Raw genomic sequence first — 17,834 nt, 5'->3', positions numbered from 1 at the left:
TAAGTACATGGTTATCTGAATACTTGGACCTTATTTTGACTCATTTTCTGATTTTTTGTAATAACTGAATTGTATGAGGATGCATAGCTTGAGTAACTTTAGCTTTTTTGCATACATTTCATCCGTTTATATAAATAATAGTTTAGAAAGTAAACATAAGTTTTTAAAAAACAAAAATCCAGAGAACACTTGAGATGTACCTGTTTTGATGAGGTTCAGTCTCATGTTTCCTGCATAATTTGGCTTGATAGGCATTGTGTAATCTTTAACATTTTTGTTTTGTTTGTTTTTCCTCTCCTGAAACTCTTTTGTTTCAGTAGCATACAGTTTATGGAAATGGCACAGGGCAGGATTGATACTTGAGGGCAGACCTCTAACACAGCAGCATCAGGGACACCAGAGAGCTGGTGAGAGGCTTTTAATATCATGCTCCCCCCCCCCCCAGCATCTCAGCTGCCCCATCATCAAATTATGAGCCAGAAGCCAGCCTTCTATCTGCTCTGCATGAGGAAGAGTTCCACTCCTGAGTGACAGTTACATCTTCCCGAAGGGGTGCAGTTTGCTTGGGTTTGCTATTGGCCTCTAAGGCACGTAGCATCAAGAGCAACACACAACTGAGGGGGAGCCTTGAATATCATTTTCTCAAAACTGATTACATGTCACACCATCATCTTGTATTGAATTTTATTATCTATTAGAGATCTACCTTAGAAATGCTAGATCAAAAAACTGTGTGTAAATATATAAAATAAAATTATGAAGTACTAGCATTTAATTTATTTATTTATTTGTGAGAACCACCGTCTAACTGTTTAGACACCATGAGAGGTCAGATTTATGGCACTTGGTTCAGCTGGAGAAGCTGATAATTGTACATCAGCATTCAGCTCTCCTGACTGGATATTCTCAGCTGACTAGTGCACTAGCCTTTACGTTCTGTGAGTGAATTTGATTCTCTAAGAATTGCAGTCTAATATTCAGACTTTGTTCATATTTGGTCCATTGAGTCAGGTTTATTCCACACAGCAGACAATCTTACCCACTTTCTGTTACAATAGTTTTACATTCTTTTTATGAAATCGTAATTTTATATCTTATAACCTGCCCTAAGTGGTGTGTATTCACACTAGAACAGTGAGATAAATGCTTTAATAAAGAATTTAACAATAATGAAGGGAAAGGACTGGGCATTTCCCTTTCTATATTGAGTTTGGCGTGTAGCTTAGAGCTGCTGGTCACTTCCCTCATGTTCGTTTTAATGACCTTTATTGATTAATAGTGTAGAAGCTTGATAGGAACACCTACTAACAGAAGGAGCCAGTGACGGTGACAAAAGGGGTCAGGGGGGAAGTTGCAGATTTATGGATAAAATATAAAGTAAGAGTAGTTCACTATTTGCCTGAGTATTTGTTTAATTTCTTTTTAAAAAATAGTACATGGGACATATCTAATAGTGTCTTCTCAATAGTGCAGCAGACTTCCTTCCACTCACACAAATGGGGCTTCCCCTTCCTCTCTCCCCCACCCCTCAACTCTGCTCTGGCGGCTTAGGGAACCCTCTGAAGTAGATTGTGGGGCAAAGGGGGTGAGGAGAGGAGAAAATAAAGTGGAAACCCTGTTGTGTGCACCGGCACAGCTGTCTTATCTGTAACAACCTCCAGCATTATCAAGAAGATCCAATAATTCAAAGACTGCTTCTCACTGGACTTCTCACTGGACCCTAAGAACATGCCTTTCACTAACTGTTGGCAGTGGATATAATACCTTTTTTAAAATGCCCATCAATAATAATAAGCTATTGCTAGTCAATAGGTGTGGAGGCTGAGAACCTACATCCATGCTTCTGGGGAAGCCAGAAGGGAAGAGGAATTGTGTTACATGAAGAAGAATGGATGTGGTCATAAAGATGAAAGATAATTGCCACAAGGTCAACACATTGTATATAATTTTATGTGTATATGAATGTATGTAACTGTTTGGTGAAATACCTTTGGTGGTGTAATAGGTTGCATTTGAATGAAACATGTAAATATTATGGTAAAATATTATGTTAGAATTTGATTGGTCTTAAAATTATTTTTAGCGCAAGAAAAGTTGAAAAATGCTCTGGACAATGAAAAGGATTCTATAAAGAGACGATCAAGACATTCTACCAGTAGCAGTCATGAAACTTTAGATACTGACTTCATTGCACCACTGCTGGATGAAGTTGGGTCTTTAAAAGAGCCAGAATCTATCCCAAAAGAAGTTGAAGAAGGTAAACAAGCTGATTTTATAAGAGCCTGTCTTTAATTATAAGCCACCCCTTGAACTTTTTTTTTTTTTAAATCTGCACATTAGTTGTAAAGTTGCATTGAATGTCACATGTAGTGTTGGCCCTCATTCTAGTTTATTTCTTGCTTGTGTTCTCTTAGGGTTTTACCTTAAAATGTAGATTTGGCGGTTAAAGACTTTTATGTTAACCCTAAGTGTTTTGTATTTGTGTGTTCTATTCTTCACTTACCCACCCTTTTGACTTTTAGGTCCATTAGAAGCATGTGTTGAGTCTGACCAAAAGATTAATGAAGAGTTGCCTCCATCTTCCGAAGTATCTCAGACTTCAGTACCTCAGATTTCAGTAGATGACACCAGATTAAAGGAAGAAAATACAGCAGAGCCTTCCTCTACACCTGAATTGCAGGAGATTTCAGGGGCATCTGTTACAGGTAAAGTTTATACTAATTATATAAAAGTTAGTTTGAAGGGCTTTGGGCAGCGTAGTCCAGATTACCCACTGTGCAAAAGGCTTTACATGTCTACACAAGGCTAGTATGTTACAGTTAAAATGCATGTGTTTCTTAAGTTTACATTTTGTGTTCTTACAGTAACCACTGCTTCAAAGAGAGCTGATGTTTTTACTGCTTCAAAAGCTGCAATAGAACATGAACCCAAGTTTAGATGCAAATTCTTGGATTGTTCCAAATCCTTTCGGAAAGCCAAACTGCTGCATTATCATATGAAGTATTTTCATGGTATTGAGAAGTCACCAGAACCACAACAGAGTCCAGCAACAAGAAGCATTCAAACAAGAGGCTCTGTAGCTTCTGAAAAGGCCAGTCAAGAATGTTCTAATAGAAGACGGACGACATCTGGTTGCTTATGTGAGTGTTTTGCCAGAAGTATTATTTCTCGTAACTAATTTGAATTGGCCTTTAACACTCTAGTTACATTTATGAGCCTGAACCACTTGAGTTACATTTAATCATTAAAATTCAGCTTGTTATTTTTCTATTAATCACTTAATTTACAACATGGAGTTGTGCAAATTAAGTATAACCTTTAGGGGCACAATATAATGAGCCAGCAATTTGAGGAGGAGGAAACGCACATTTATAGCAAATGAGTAGAGATTGGTACTGGAACACACAGAGATGACTAAAATTAAATTTTACATGACTACTGATCTAGAAACACTCTAATCATGCATAAATACATCCAGTACTTTTTTCTGGGGGGATGCATGGGTTTGCATACCCCTAAACATTTTGTGAATCTAAGTTTGGTCTCATTGAGGGGCAGTATATCAATATGTGTAGGAAAATGAGAGTACTCCTAAACATTTTTTTAAGGAAAAAAAACACTGAGTATACCTGAGTAAAAGCTTACTATTTTATCCTGTAAGAAATAATATAGATTTTTAAAATTCTCTTAAGCTAATAAAGAAAAGGAGAAGAACAAAGAGAAAAAACCCAGAGACATTGTAAGATCAAAATCAAAGAAGAAGAAAAAGAAGAAAAAGAAAACAAAATCAGGTAATAATGGGGGGATATGGCTTCATTTAATTGTCTTTCCTTTCTTGATCAACGTCATTTTCTTAGCAGAAAACACTACTAAGACAATGTTACACTGGAGACATCAGTGTAAACAAATATATATGCAATTGTCTTTTTAACAGAGAAGTGTCACTGTTTGCTTCAGAGACAGGTGATGATGGCATCTAGCAGAGGACGAGGCAGATCAGTCCAGCCTCTGATTGAGCTTATATTCTGTGACAATGTTGTTGGACTCCAACTCCCATTAGTTCCAGCCAGCATGGCCAGTAATCTGGTTACGGAGAGTTTTAGTCCTACAATATATGGAGGACACAGGTTTCCCACCCGTGTTCTAAGAAGAGACCCTGCCTCCTACTGAATGGATTGCAGAGCATCTTAGCATTCTGGAGTGGTTGTTGGTGATGGGCAAATAATGTGGATGGGGGTCTATCCTTGTAAGCAGAGGGGCTTACAAGTATGGACACTGTCTACACTAACTACTTGTTTGTTAGAGGTGTAGAACCAGTGCAAACATGTACTGTTAATTCTTTAACCATGGAATCTTGGGTATATTCATTTTTAAAGTGTTAACACTTCCTAATCTTTACAGAGCATTCAGGGAGTGAAGAAAACGTTGACTTTCCCCAAGATCTTTCCCCTACGAGATCTGCCATTGCAACGAGATACAATTCAGCAAATCGGCCTTGTGCACATTCGAGTACGCAACTGCAGGGTGCTGATTCTGGGCATCGTAAACACAAATCAAAAACGAATGGTGAGATTGATTTAGTTTCTACCTCAATAGTCTTCACTTTAGAACTTTGAAATGCTAGTAAAGGAATTGAAAATTTGCAAAGACTTGCTGCCTAGGATGGAGCACATTGACTACTGCAACAACACATTATCATAAAGCATGATGTATTTGCCTTGCAGAGACATGCCAGCTCAAAGACCTAAGACTGATTTATCAGTTTTAGTTAAAGGGATTCTTTAACTCTTCTTTAACTATCAGTTTTAGTTAAAGGGATTCTTGCTATTCTTCCTTAGCAGGTTTGCTTGAGCCTGGCTTGTTTTTGTAACTTTCCCCTTTCTTCCAGTTTTCTATTCTTTAGAAGTGTTAAATTTGGTGTGTTTGCACATAATAGTAAGTCAAGAAGTTTGATTTAATAACTACTGTGCAAAAGCTTCATGTTGGTGCATGCAACCTAGTTCTGCTGTGCAAAAGCTTCTGTTCTGCTCCTCTCCTGGCATGAGTTGATAAGCAAAGCAGGAAGGTGATAGATTGGTGTTACATCCAAATATGAAATTATGGTCTGTTGCTTCATAATAAGCCCCGATCACTGGCTACTCTTAAACTGTGGTTTGTTGTTGATTTATTGATTGTGGCTTGTTACAGTCCAACAAACCATGATCCTGCGTTTACACATAAAGCTAAGCTATCCTCATTGTTTACTGTGCCAAAAGAGGAGAAAAGCAGGAGTGATTGGGCCGCATGCATAGTATGGCTTTACTAAGATAAACTTGGCTTAACATGTCAGAATGCAGCCATTGTTTTAGACAGTTGGGTACTATGTGTCCATTCTCTGTATTTGTTGATGGCTTAGAATAGCCAGAACTAAGCAACAGTGTAGAAAAGGGGGAAACCACCAGTGAATATTGAACAAATGTTTTAGAAGCACCTGAAGGTTATACAGATTTTTAGGTGTAGTACTAAGGAAAGAAGTATTGAGGTGAATAAAGAAGAATAAAGGTGAATATCTGGAAGGGATAAATTCTCTGCCTAGCACAGCAAAAGCTTGCCTTGCAGCCTAAGAAGCAATGAGAGGAGCAACTCAACTGGGCCTTAAATATGGCAAGGGCTGATAATATCCGGGGGTCTTAAATAGCAGCAATGGATGTCAATACAGAACTGCTAGCACCTGTTAAACACTGTTGAGGCTGAAATGAAGTTTGGGTAAGAGGTAATTAGTAAAAAGCAGACCATATGATCAGCCCTGAAGAAGAAAGATCAGCACTGAAAAACAGGCATAGTTTATACTTTATGTAGCTGCCATAAACATCCTTGAACCATCAACCATTGATACAGAAAGAACATGGCTAAAAATGACACTCAACATTCTTTTCCTGGTCCCATTGCACATCTAGACGTGTCCATGTGTAGTTATTTCAGTGAAGGAGAAGGCATCCTAATCATAAATCTTTAATCTTGATAATTTCCTCCAATTTGCAGATAAGTCGTTCAATATATGACTCTGTTAATTTAAAGAAGTATTGTTAAGTAATATCTGACGCTTCTATACACTAATAGTTTATAGATATATTAGAAAATATTCAGTTGTATTAACAAAAGATCCAGTTACTCCCTAGCTGCATCAGCTGGTAAAGTCTTTGTGCTACAATACCGCTTGCCTCTGCATTAGTTTCCCATATAAAGCTTTGACTTACAAAAGTATTGTGTTATGAGCATGGGGTATACAGGTGTGTTTGTGTGTGAGCTCAGAAGAAAAATGATCACCTTATTACTTGTGGACTATTGTGGAAAGAAGGGTGTGTATCTTGTAAAGAGAGCAGCACTTTAAGTAAACTAATTGCATATGGAAGTCGGTTCCTGTTTTTTCTTTTGGATTTGTCTCATAGTATTTAATAATATCTGAAAGCATTCTTACAACAACTGTGAAGAATAACATTTATTGTGTATTCGAGTCCTTGTTAATAGAACCACACTGTGACCTAGTATGGCTCAGAATTGTGTGCTTCACTGTTCCTAGATCAGCTACTCATCTATGAACATTAAGTCCTTGATACTTATTTTAAAATGAATTGGATTCCACCAGTTTCCATTCTAAATTCTTGCATTTAAATCATTTGTATCTTTCCAGAATGCTCAACCTTCAGGCTGAAATCTTCTAGATTTGGTTTCTGCTTAAAGGTGACTTACATTTTTCTAATCTTAAACCAACCTTTACCTACTTATAAGAGGTAATGTCCACTGCTACTCTAAAGCAAATTAGAATTTGAGGTTAAATGCATTTTCCATTTCAATCACTATATGACATCTTTAAAAAAGCTGAAGACTTGAAAATAAGTTCTCCACAGCAAATTACTTTGGATACAAAAATTGAGAAATTATATCTCTAGATCCAGATCTAAATATTTTCTGAGCAAACTCATTGAAATCATAGGGAACTTGGAACTTTTGTTGCAAACCACCTAAAGAGATGCCAAACCTCAATGACAAATTAAGTGTGTGTAACATGAAAATCACATACCTCTGTTATTGGATAGGAGTTTTGTATTTATTCAGCTTACTTACTTTAATCTACTTTTCTGTTGCTTCCCACATTATTCTCTGTGTGCGCTAAAATGGTGTAATAGTCATAAGGGATATGATAATATATTTACTACATTTTTTGTTCCTCTTACTAAGTTCTCACTGCTGTAATAGCTGTTTTTCATAAGTATTTTTGTTCAGTGTAGAAAAGTAGAAACAGCCAGTTTAAATAAACAGGTCTTTATCGTTTCTTGAAAACATAGATGATATCTTAAAGAGTCATGCAGTTGTGAAATTGAATGTTGTGTGAGTGGGCATCCTTTCCTCCCCATGTGCTCACAGAATATTCTCCTGAGGGTTGCGGGACACTCTGGAGTAGATTTGGTACAGTTAACTACAAGTGCAGCACTTTTAACTTTCCTCAAATGAGTAATTGTCAGAGCATCCAAGGGCACTATTGATCTGGGGGTTGGACCTTTCTCCTGCCCCTGGTGATCCTTGAGCCTGGGTTAGTTTTTAATCCAGATTGCCATCCATTTGCTTAGTTTTGTAGTCCTCAAGAACAGAAGCAACTAACCACTACATGCTGGTCTCTAGCATTAGAATCTGTTTGGTTTAGTGTCCCCTTAGGAACCAGCTTTTGTGTAGATGGAAGTGGCCCAGTTTTCAGTCAAGAAATTGAGGGTTTGGCTAGGTTTCACCTTATGTCTCGCATTTGTTTAGTAATGGATACAAATTTAACAAAGCATCTGAGTCTGGCACAGAAACACAATTTTAAGCATAATCTGGAATGTGTGAAAGTCTTATCAATGGATATTCTTTTGCTAACATTGTTTAGAATGAGCACCTCCTTTGGCAGCTTTCTGGAATTACTCACACAGATTTTATTCCTATTAAATTCTTTGCACACAGAGGATGATACCTTGAGTGAGTCATCTGCAGATAGTTTGCTTTGGAGCGACGATGACTGCAGTCAGGACATTGATGTAACAACTAATCCTGATGAGGATCTTGAATACGACGATAATGACTTTGAAATTGTTCGGTGCATTTGTGAAGTGGAGGAAGAAAATGACTTTATGATTCAGGTACATGGTTGTAGATTGTGAGCATAATGAAGTAAATTGAAACACATAAGTAATTATCAAGTACAAATTGAAGTTTTATTGATATATTTATGGATTTGTATGGTTTTACTTTGCTATATTTTCATGAAAGTCTAGGTTGCATATTTGTAAATAAATAAATAAATATATTGCAGTGCTCTCCTGCATGCCCAAACAGTACTTAATTAGGAAGATTCATTTGTGCATGTTTTATAATAATGTGTGTGCATAGATAGATAGATAGATAGATAGATAGATAGATAGCAGAGAATCCTCATTACCAAACCCCAAAATGGTGATGCTATGGAGCTTAACTGTTACCTGAAATTGCTTTATAATAGAGTAGATGGTGTCAGATATGAAAAATTTTAATTGTTTGCATTTGCCTCTTCTTCTATTACTTTCTGACTTCTTTTATTGTGTTGAAAATATTATCCCTAAGAATGTTCTGAATTGTTCTTACCTGTAACACTTGCTTGTGCATTCCGTGCTTAGGTGAATGCTAATGTAGTAGCACTTAGAACAAATTCTTAAGATTTTAGAATGACATAGAGCTCTTTTAATCTTCCTAAGAAAACCCCCAAAATTCCATTACTGTACAAACATGTTGTGTCCTCCCTCCCTGTAACTCAAGGCTGTACTTCGCTTGTGTAAAGAAGGGGTAGGCATTTTTCACTCAGGAAGCTGGAGAAATAAGCCCTCCTCCCTACCATCCAAGTTTACCTGGCTTGTTAACTATAATGGTGGTAGCGATAGAGGATGGCCTACTTCTCCCATCTGATGCCTGGCTTGGGAGCAGGTAGTGATGTAGTCTTCTCATTTAACATAGTCCTGAGGATGACATATCTAAGTCTCCTGGTATCTGGCTCACATTCCAGCCATTCAACTGCTGCTAGAGCAGCAGTTTAGATAAATAGGTGAGGGAGATGCAGGCTGAGAGTTTTGAGATTCATAAGAGGGAAAGACCAGAAGATCCTGGTGGAAACAGAAGATCCATTAATAACACAGGAAAAAATGGGATTAGATTTGAAATAGTTCAGTTTATTGAGGGAAATAGTTTGGTATGCTTAGCTTGATACAGCAGTTGTTGGGGCCAATTTGGCCTCCACTAGTTCTAATACACAAGACTATATGTCGTATTTTCCTTCCAAAGGTGTTACATTCACATAGGAAAACTTAAGTTTTTGCTTCTGACATAATTTCTCTATAGATATATTGACCTGATATTTCCTGATTAATTTTCTTGCTCCCTGATTTCCATGTTGCATAGTTTGTAATTTTCCAGTTTAAGGGAAAAAAGAATAATTTCCCATAATAACTCTTCTCTTTTTCATTTATTCTGTTTGTAAAAGAAATATGCACCAGCAATATACAGTCATGTATTTAGGCCTCTAAAATACCTTTAAAGTGTTTGTTTGTTTGTTTGTTTGTTTGTTTGTTTGTTTGTTTGTGTGATGCATACTTTGTATTGATCTAGTTCTGTTTATTTGATTTACAACAGTGTGAAGAATGTCTCTGTTGGCAGCATGGAGTCTGTATGGGTCTATTAGAAGATAATGTACCTGAGAAATATACCTGCTATATTTGTCAAGATCCTCCAGGTACAAAGATTTCTAAGGTTGCAGAGTCTTCTAATAGTATGTAGTAATTATTATTATTATTGTCTTGTCTCTTTTAAATACAACCTATTTGATTTTGTTATTGACTTATCTCCTGTTAATTTGCAAGTTTACATTATTATACTTCTGAAGAGATACATTAGATGGAACTTTGTTTTTCTTGTCATTTAATTCATACTGTTTGCGGCATTCCAAATGAAACAACTTACAATGATTGTAATGGAAGTGAGGTAAATAACTTATTACTCCCTTGGTTCCATGACTGCCATTCTGGGGAGACCAGTAGTGCCAGAGGCTGCAAGGCATGTTCCTTGTAACCCCGGATGGGCGTGGTTTCCAGGGATCCGAGGCAGATGCTTGCAAAAGGAAAGCAGAGATTGCATCCAGTTTAACTGTTCCTCCCTCTCATAGCACACACATAGCATGAATCAAGTGACTATAACATGAGAGGTTGGAATAACCCTGAGAGTTTGGGTTCAAATGCATTCAGGACCCCAACAGCTAAATTTTATGAAGACTCTTAAGAATAGAAAAGGAAGGAAGGGGGCAAATGGAAGAGGCAGGAAATAACAAAAAGAACATTTTAGTTCAAGTCTCATCTATTCCAGTATAGCTACTTTGTTAAGGGCTTCTGGTCTCCTCACATATAGCAGCAGATGGTCAGTTGAGGAACAAGAGACTGTTTGGCAACAGTCATCTTTTGAAGAGTTTCTGACCTAGCTGGGTCTTGATTGACAGGTGGCTGTATCCAGCCAGTCAGAAGTCAATCGTATCCCTCAGGGACATAGCTTGACACCTTATGGGAAATGCATAATGCATTATTATCGGCCAAATCTCCATCTCCCTGCCAGACAGAACCTATTCTGTTTGCATATTCAAGGGGAGATGTGACTTCTCCACTAAAGGAGAATGGAGAATAAGCAATTTGGGGCCCTCACTGCAATGACAGTTGTATATAATAGCATGTGGAAAAGAGGTTAAACTGACCTGTTTTCAGCCAAATGACTTCTGTCAGTATAATTTGTACCTTTTGAAAAGGAAAAACTGTTCTTGTGCCTCTAGGATACAGCTGTGTAGAGATGGTGACCAGAATACACCACTGCAACAGGCGAGCCCAATTCTGGCTTTTCCCTTCTCTCGCACTCCTCACAAGGAAGGTGCTGCTGAAACCAAAAACAAACTCACTGTCACAGCAGCACCTACCTTTTCATTGCCATAAGGAAACAGGTTTTTTTGTGCAGTTGCGGCAGTAGCTTTCTCCTCACTTGGAGCCAAGGATTTTGTGTGTTTATATTCAAGTGCAAAGATGTGGTTAACTAAGTTTCAGAGAAAGATTTCTGTGTGTGTGTTTATACAGAAGAAAGTTCCACTATGTTCAGTGGGCTAGTGTAGATCTGATTACATCCTTTGTGTCTTTTACCAGCTTCCAAGCCTTCTTAGACTGGCTTCAAATGAAATTCTGCATCATAGGACTTGCATTTTGATACTTGCTAGTTTTTACTTTAGTTAAACGATATCCAATTCACTATTTTTTTAAAAGCCAAGAGAGAATTTGAGTATTACTAAATGTCATCCTTGTTTGAAGCAAATGGGTGGGGAGTAGATTTTTTTCTTTTGCAATCGCACTTTAAAGTTGACTTTGTACTATTCCTTTTTAGAAGTTACTATTATTGGGGAGTGGGGGAAGAGAATAAAGATTAAGTAGTAGAATATGAGAATTTTTTGATCAAGAGTTTTCATATATTTACTTTTGTAATCTTACCCTCTCATTATTCTGCTTCAGGTAAGAGATCCAGTTTGAAATACTGGTATGAGAAGGAGTGGTTATGCAGTGGTCACATGCATGGCTTAACATTTTTGGGAGAAAATTATTCCCACCAGAATGCTAAGAAAATAGTTGCTACGCACCAACTTCTTGGCGATGTGCAAAAAGTGATAGAAGTACTGCATGGACTTCAACTGAAGATGAGCATTTTGCAGTAAGCATTGTTTTTGCAAGTTCTCATTTGAATCATACCGCTAGATTTTTGAAGCAAGTGTGGTTAGCATTGCAGATCTCTGTTGTGTATGGCGTTCTGTACTGTAGACCTGAATTTGTAATAGGCTAGTGTGGCCTTGCTGCTAACTCATCTTGAGAACTGGACACAGTGACCTTCCATCTCATGTGCTTTTCCCCTCTTCTAGTATAGCTGCAACGGGAGAGTTCAGAAACTGTCACTTTCATCTTAAATTAACCACAGCTGGCCATGCTGATCTCAACTATAGTTAGTTGAAATAAACCAACTTTAAACCATACTTTATTAAGCTGACCATAGTTTATTGACTATAGTTGACTGCACACTTGACCATGGTTAATCTTAGCAGAAGTGAAAACTTCTGATGTTCTTGGAGAAAAGGGGTAGGTCATCTGAATCGTCTGTAAAAGTTTTTAGTCCTGACTCCCACTTATTTACTTTTTTCATCAGAAGCAAAGAACATCCTGACTTGAAGCTCTGGTGTCAGCCTTGGAAACATCTTGAAGTTGATGAAAAATCACACAGCACGCGCCTCATTCATATTGATGAAAACTGTTGCAAAGAGGAGACTACAAGTTACAGAACTTTTAATGGAACCATTGAGAAACCTTCAACCATTCCTTCTGTAGAGGAATCATATATCACTAGTGAACACTGTTACCAAAAACCTCGAGCCTACTATCCTGCTATAGAACAGAGACTTGTCGTGGAAACCAGAAATTCAGACATTGATGATGGTGTCAATAGGATAAGAGAGAATGGAGATGATACTATAGTAGAGAGATTAGGATGGGAGCTGGATAGAGAAATACACAAGTTTGAAAATGAATCGAAACATAACTACTCTAAGGTATGTTGCATTGAAGTATTTCTGAGTTTCCGCAGCTGGGAGAGGGAAAATCTTATCTCCAACACAAATAGATATCATAATCCCTGCACAGGGAAGAGTCGAGCTTGTATACGGAGGATGAGGCAGCATACCTGTCCATACAACTTGGAAATTCTGAGTAGTTGGTAATGGAAATAGAAATATATATATAATGCATTGCTGGCCAACAATAGAAAATAAAATGCAAAGGTGAGAATTGCAGGCTGTATCTAATGCTGCTCCTTGCACTGACAGAAGGCTCTTTGATCATTTGTAGAGGAAACTGGAAGGGAAGTGATTCCCCCCCCCCCCCCCATCTTAGACTGTTCCGGAGGTTCTCTTAACTCCTTAAAGTAGATTTTGGACACATGCAGAGGGCATCACCAGGAGGGGGCATCAGTAATATCATCTCCCTCCCTATTCCACTGGCAAAATCCTCTGCTGATTCAAAAAGCCTTCTGTCAGCACAAGGGACTCCATTTGATACAACCTGTGCAACCGAAAACCCCTCACATCGGAAAATTGTGATGAAATTTCAGAGTATAGACTATTTGTCAGGAGAGCTGTATAGAATTAACGTGCCTATCTATTATTTAGAAAGGTTACATTCTGTTCTAATTTGGGTGTCCCCTTTTTTTAAAAAAAAAGAAAAGTTAACTAGCTTTCAGAGTGGAAGTATTTTCTATATAATACAACAGTATTTTTTCTCTGTGATTCTCTTAGGCCTTACTTCTGTGATGACTGTATATGAACCATATATTAAGACATATCCATAAGAGTACACAAGCTTTAATATGTGTTGTTTTAATGTTTTATTAATACTCCATATTATTTTCTCAACTGTACTCTGAAAAACAGCTTGTAGTCATAAAACCCAGAGTTCTGCAGCATCTGACAAAGGAACTTACTGATATTCAATAGAACCTTGGTTCTCGAACTTAATCCGTTCCAGAAGTCCGTTTGACTCCCAAAACGTTCAAAAACCAAGGAGCAGCTTCCAATTGGTGCAGGCGCCCCAGAAACAGCTGACAGCCATTGGACATTCAGCTTCCGAAAAGCGTTCAAAAACCAGAACACTTCTGGGTTTTCAGCATTTGGGAGCCAATTTGTTTGTCAACTAAGCCATTCGAGAACCAAGGTTCCACTGTATCTATTTATACTTTGTCTTTTGATCCAGAAGTAGCCCCATTTGTAGAGCCAGATTTTCTTTTAAATTACATTGACTGATTTAATGCCTATAAGCATCATTAATTTGTGTATTTTGATAGGTAAGAGAAAAAGTCACATCGGAGGAAGCTATTGAAGTAAAACTGCTGGAGAAAGACAAGGAAGGAGTTGTGAACTCCCAGCTGCAGTGGCAACTTAACCTTCTGGCCCACGTTGAGTCTCTGCAAGATGAAGTTACTCATAGGATGGATTTAATTGAAAAGGAGCTGGATGGTAATGATTTGTTCTTCCCTTTTCTACAACCTTTGCCAGCTTACAAAGTTATCTTTCCAGTAGCTGGTGGAGCATGAGACTCTTAATCTCGGGGTCATGGGTTTGAGCCCCATGTTGGGCAAAGAGATTCCTGCATTGCAGGGGGTTGGACTAGATGGCCCTTGTGCTTCCTTCCAACTCTATAATTCTATGTAACGTGTAAACACATTCAAATTTCTTTCAACCTCTTTCCTAATAAATCTTTGGCATAGCTGCCATGCTCAGAATTCATATCGTCGTTGAGCTATCCACCACAGCCCAATATATGCCTTTCCTGTGTAGCCATTGCCACCTGAAATCCCAAGAGTGTACTTGGGAAGTTACGAATATTTTGCCTTAATTGTGCACCACTTTATAGTTTTGAACCCCATTTGCCATTTTCTTGCTCATTCATCTAGAATGAGGAGAGTCTTTTGGAGCCGTCACAGTCTACCTGAATTTTCACTATAATTAATCCAGATAATTTGGTTTCTGCAAATTTGCCCACTTCAATGTTCATCCCTAATCCAGATCTATGGATGAAGAGGTTAAATAGCACTGGTTCCGATAACACCATCACTCCACAGTGGATAAGTGGTGGGAGCTTATTCCTGATCTCTGTTTTCTTTTTAGCCTTTTACTAATTCATAGCATTGCCTGCCTTCTTACTCTATGACTTTACTTACAAACCTTTGGGGAACCATCCTGTCAAAAGCTTTTGGCAAGTCCAAGCGTATGATCCTACTGGATCACCACATCCATGTGCTTATTGGCAGAATTTCAAAATGTGATGAGGCAGAACTTTCTTCCCTTTGTAGAACCCATTCTGATTTGTTCTTTTTATATACTTCATTTTTCTAGCAAATACCCTGGTACAAACGTTAAGCTAACTGGCCTGTGATTTCCCAGAGCCTTTTTTAAAAATTGACATTTTGTTGGCTATTTTCCAATCCTCTAGTACAAATTAGTTACCAGTGACTGATATGTGCACATTTTTAAACATTATTCTTTTTTTCTTCCAGTTTTGGAGAGCTGGTTGGATTATACTGGAGAGCTGGAGCCACCAGAACCACTAGCTAGACTCCCCCAACTCAAACATTGTATAAAACAACTCCTCACAGACTTGGGCAAAGTGCAACAAATAGCACTTTGCTGTTCCACATGATACTGGAGACTTCTACGTGATGGCTGGAGCGCATCACATGAATTGATCACTCTCTGTTAAATGGAATAGCATGCTTGTTGCATGTGATGCAGAACTGACTTCAGGGAATTGTTTAGGGACAAGGGTCACTCTTCAGAAAAGTGATGGGGTTGCCCTTACCTTTTGTTCATTTGGCTTTTGCTAGGCATTTTTAACATTATGGAAAGGGATTTAGTCTTGTCTTCAGAGGCTAGGAGCAGGCTGGTAATAAGACTTTTCACTCCTTGTATCAAGTTGTTGAATTCAACATTCATGTTCTTTGCATACATACACTGACAAAATTGTGCCACTGGAGAACAAAGTTCTAAGAGCCAAAAATGATTAGTTGACCAAGGCTGTAAATTACATTCTGCATAGTTTATTTAAATAACTAGTGCACCAGACAGTCATACTTTATTTCTAATGGTTTATGCATAACCACAGTATTTAATCAATAGAGAAGACGTTATTTTCAAGCCTAGCAAGTATGAATGTCTAATTTAATTGTAAACTGTTACAAGAGGTTTGCAGATTATGACCTGAAACTTGTCTACTATTTTGAATAGATGTAGTAGAAGGTCACAACTTGGTTGCACTTCTTTTCTTAGTAAATGATTGTTTTCCGTATTTATCATGTCATTGTAGCATGACTTAAGGTACTGGGAAACCCTCTTTTTTGTTGTACTTCTGTACATTCTTGAATTTCTAAATCTGGCCATGCTGTGCCTCTCATGACCTAGTGCTGACGAGACACCCTCATGGCAGGGGACAGGGCGGTCGGTGAGATATAAGGTGTACTACAGATTCAGATTTGTCTGTGATGGACACGGTGTAGTTTTCTACCCTACTGTTAATAATTGCCATTCCGGTTATAGTTTGAAAAGTAGTCTTTTTCAATATTATAAACTTTCTCATTGTAGAGACTTGTAAATGTGTGGTTTTGGGAATCAGTTTATTTTATATTTGTGTAAATGGAACCTCAAGATCTATGCATGAGGTACTGTCCCCAAAGCATGGGGGCATTATGTTAAAACAGTATGTTTCAGAATCCCTTTTTGTACTTTTATTTAGTTTCCTTATTTGTATTATTTGTGAGATCAAAGTGAAAATGCTGCTTATGTTGAAGCTACATTATACAGTACCTTTTGGAAACATTGGTGTATTGTAAGTATTCGTTATGTTTTTAAAAAAGGTTTGCCTGCAGATCATATTTCCATAATTGATTTTTGTGTTGGACAACACCTGGGACAAAAGTTACTTCAAGCTGGACAAGAATGGACTATTTTTCATTGATGGTGTTCCGAATGTTGGATTTTTTATTACCTTGATATCAGTTGTTTTTGACACCACCAAAGTTTTAAAATTAAAGCACATTTGTGAGTTGAAGACCTGTTAAGTGACAAATTGATAATTATGGATATAAATCTGTAATGTTTATATGCTGCAGAATTGATTATGTAAATTTCAGTTAGCCAATGTTTGTCATAGGAGTAACAATTACTTCAGTTAACATTTTGACCAGCTAATTTTTTCAGAAAGAATTATTACACTATTCTGAGTTGAAACGAAGGCTTTTGTGCCAAGACTAATTTCAGGGAATAATTTGTCTCCAATTTATTGGCACTTATTGATATGAGTGTAACATCTGTACAGCATATAAACTTATTTTGCTGTAATAATTTGGAATAAAGCTTATGTGACCATTAAATGACACCTGCCTGTTTCAAAGTAGCATAGTGCTTGTATTACGGGAGTGTTCACAGCAATATTTAGTTATGCAGCCAACACCAGCTTTATATCTTTCCCATTGTGAATAATGAAGGTGAGTGATTTAACAGTTGTGGTGATCTGCTGATGTTTGAGTGGTTTGCGGTTCTTGTTGTTTTGCCATGTAAACATCCTTTACAGATGTTGAGCGAAGTGAACTCTTAAAGTGAACTTTGCTGAAATGCAGAGCTTTATAGGAGTAGTCATAAATACACAGCCAAGCTTTATTATTTAAAAATATTATTATAAATACATATATATAGTCCTCGTAAATGAAGCCCATCAAGGCCATGTGTAACTAAATGAGGCTGCCATCTTGCTGAAGCTGAGCAGGTCTGGGTTTGGTCAGTAGTTGCACGGGATCCACATGATGGAAGACCAGCAGAATATAATTATTAAGTAGATAATGTGAGAGAGCTGTAGAAAGAGGTCAGTACTGAAGTCCCGTCTTCCACATTCCAGAAGTGCTTCCCAACAGTAGCCTTATTTGCATCTTTTTCACTTTTCACTGATTGTGTTCTCTGGCGGCAGCTCTTCAGTCATTAACAGGTAGGAAGTGACAGCTTCCCTCAGGCCCAAGCTAATTGGCGAGTCTTCTGCTAGCGGATTTTCTGCCAACAAGTCTGAGCTAGACAGGAGAAAACATTGAAAGATTAAAATATGCTGTGAAGCAGAAGGATAAACATCCTTCTCTTGCAAAGACGTTCTCATTATAGCATTCTGGTAGATTGTTCCCACACAAAAGCAGGCAGACTT

At 37.7% G+C, this 17,834-nt stretch overlaps 2 protein-coding genes across 11 annotated transcripts in view; one reads left to right on the top strand and one right to left on the bottom strand.

Annotated features, from left to right (window-relative positions):
• PHF20 (PHD finger protein 20) overlaps positions 1-17,024 on the top strand; it is a 44,367-nt gene extending 27,343 nt beyond the window's left edge. For 3 of the 4 annotated variants that reach the window (XM_083746511.1, XM_083746509.1, XM_083746510.1), the window contains 11 exons: positions 2,084-2,257; positions 2,523-2,705; positions 2,865-3,140; positions 3,693-3,791; positions 4,402-4,566; positions 7,975-8,150; positions 9,670-9,805; positions 11,571-11,766; positions 12,253-12,652; positions 13,939-14,110; positions 15,151-17,024. In XM_083746511.1, coding sequence (XP_083602637.1) covers positions 2,084-2,257; positions 2,523-2,705; positions 2,865-3,140; positions 3,693-3,791; positions 4,402-4,566; positions 7,975-8,150; positions 9,670-9,805; positions 11,571-11,766; positions 12,253-12,652; positions 13,939-14,110; positions 15,151-15,293 — 2,120 coding nt within the window. In that variant the 3' untranslated portion in view covers positions 15,294-17,024. The remainder of the gene's footprint in view (positions 1-2,083; positions 2,258-2,522; positions 2,706-2,864; positions 3,141-3,692; positions 3,792-4,401; positions 4,567-7,974; positions 8,151-9,669; positions 9,806-11,570; positions 11,767-12,252; positions 12,653-13,938; positions 14,111-15,150) is intronic. The other variant, XM_083746512.1, reaches the window with a different exon arrangement.
• Positions 17,025-17,268: 244 nt separating this feature from the next.
• The window catches only part of SLA2 (Src like adaptor 2), a 247,460-nt gene continuing 246,894 nt past the window's right edge, over positions 17,269-17,834 (bottom strand). For 6 of the 7 annotated variants that reach the window (XM_083746668.1, XM_083746666.1, XM_083746664.1 and 3 more), the window contains one exon: positions 17,269-17,706. In XM_083746668.1, the coding sequence (XP_083602794.1) occupies positions 17,577-17,706 (130 nt within the window). In that variant the 3' untranslated portion in view covers positions 17,269-17,576. The remainder of the gene's footprint in view (positions 17,707-17,834) is intronic. The other variant, XM_083746669.1, reaches the window with a different exon arrangement.

This window comes from Podarcis gaigeae (assembly GCF_964106915.1).
Source record: "Podarcis gaigeae genome assembly, chromosome: 6".
Classification (NCBI taxonomy): domain Eukaryota; kingdom Metazoa; phylum Chordata; class Lepidosauria; order Squamata; family Lacertidae; genus Podarcis; species Podarcis gaigeae.
Note: the sequence above shows the minus strand (reverse complement) of the source record. Positions and strands in the feature narration are given on the sequence as shown.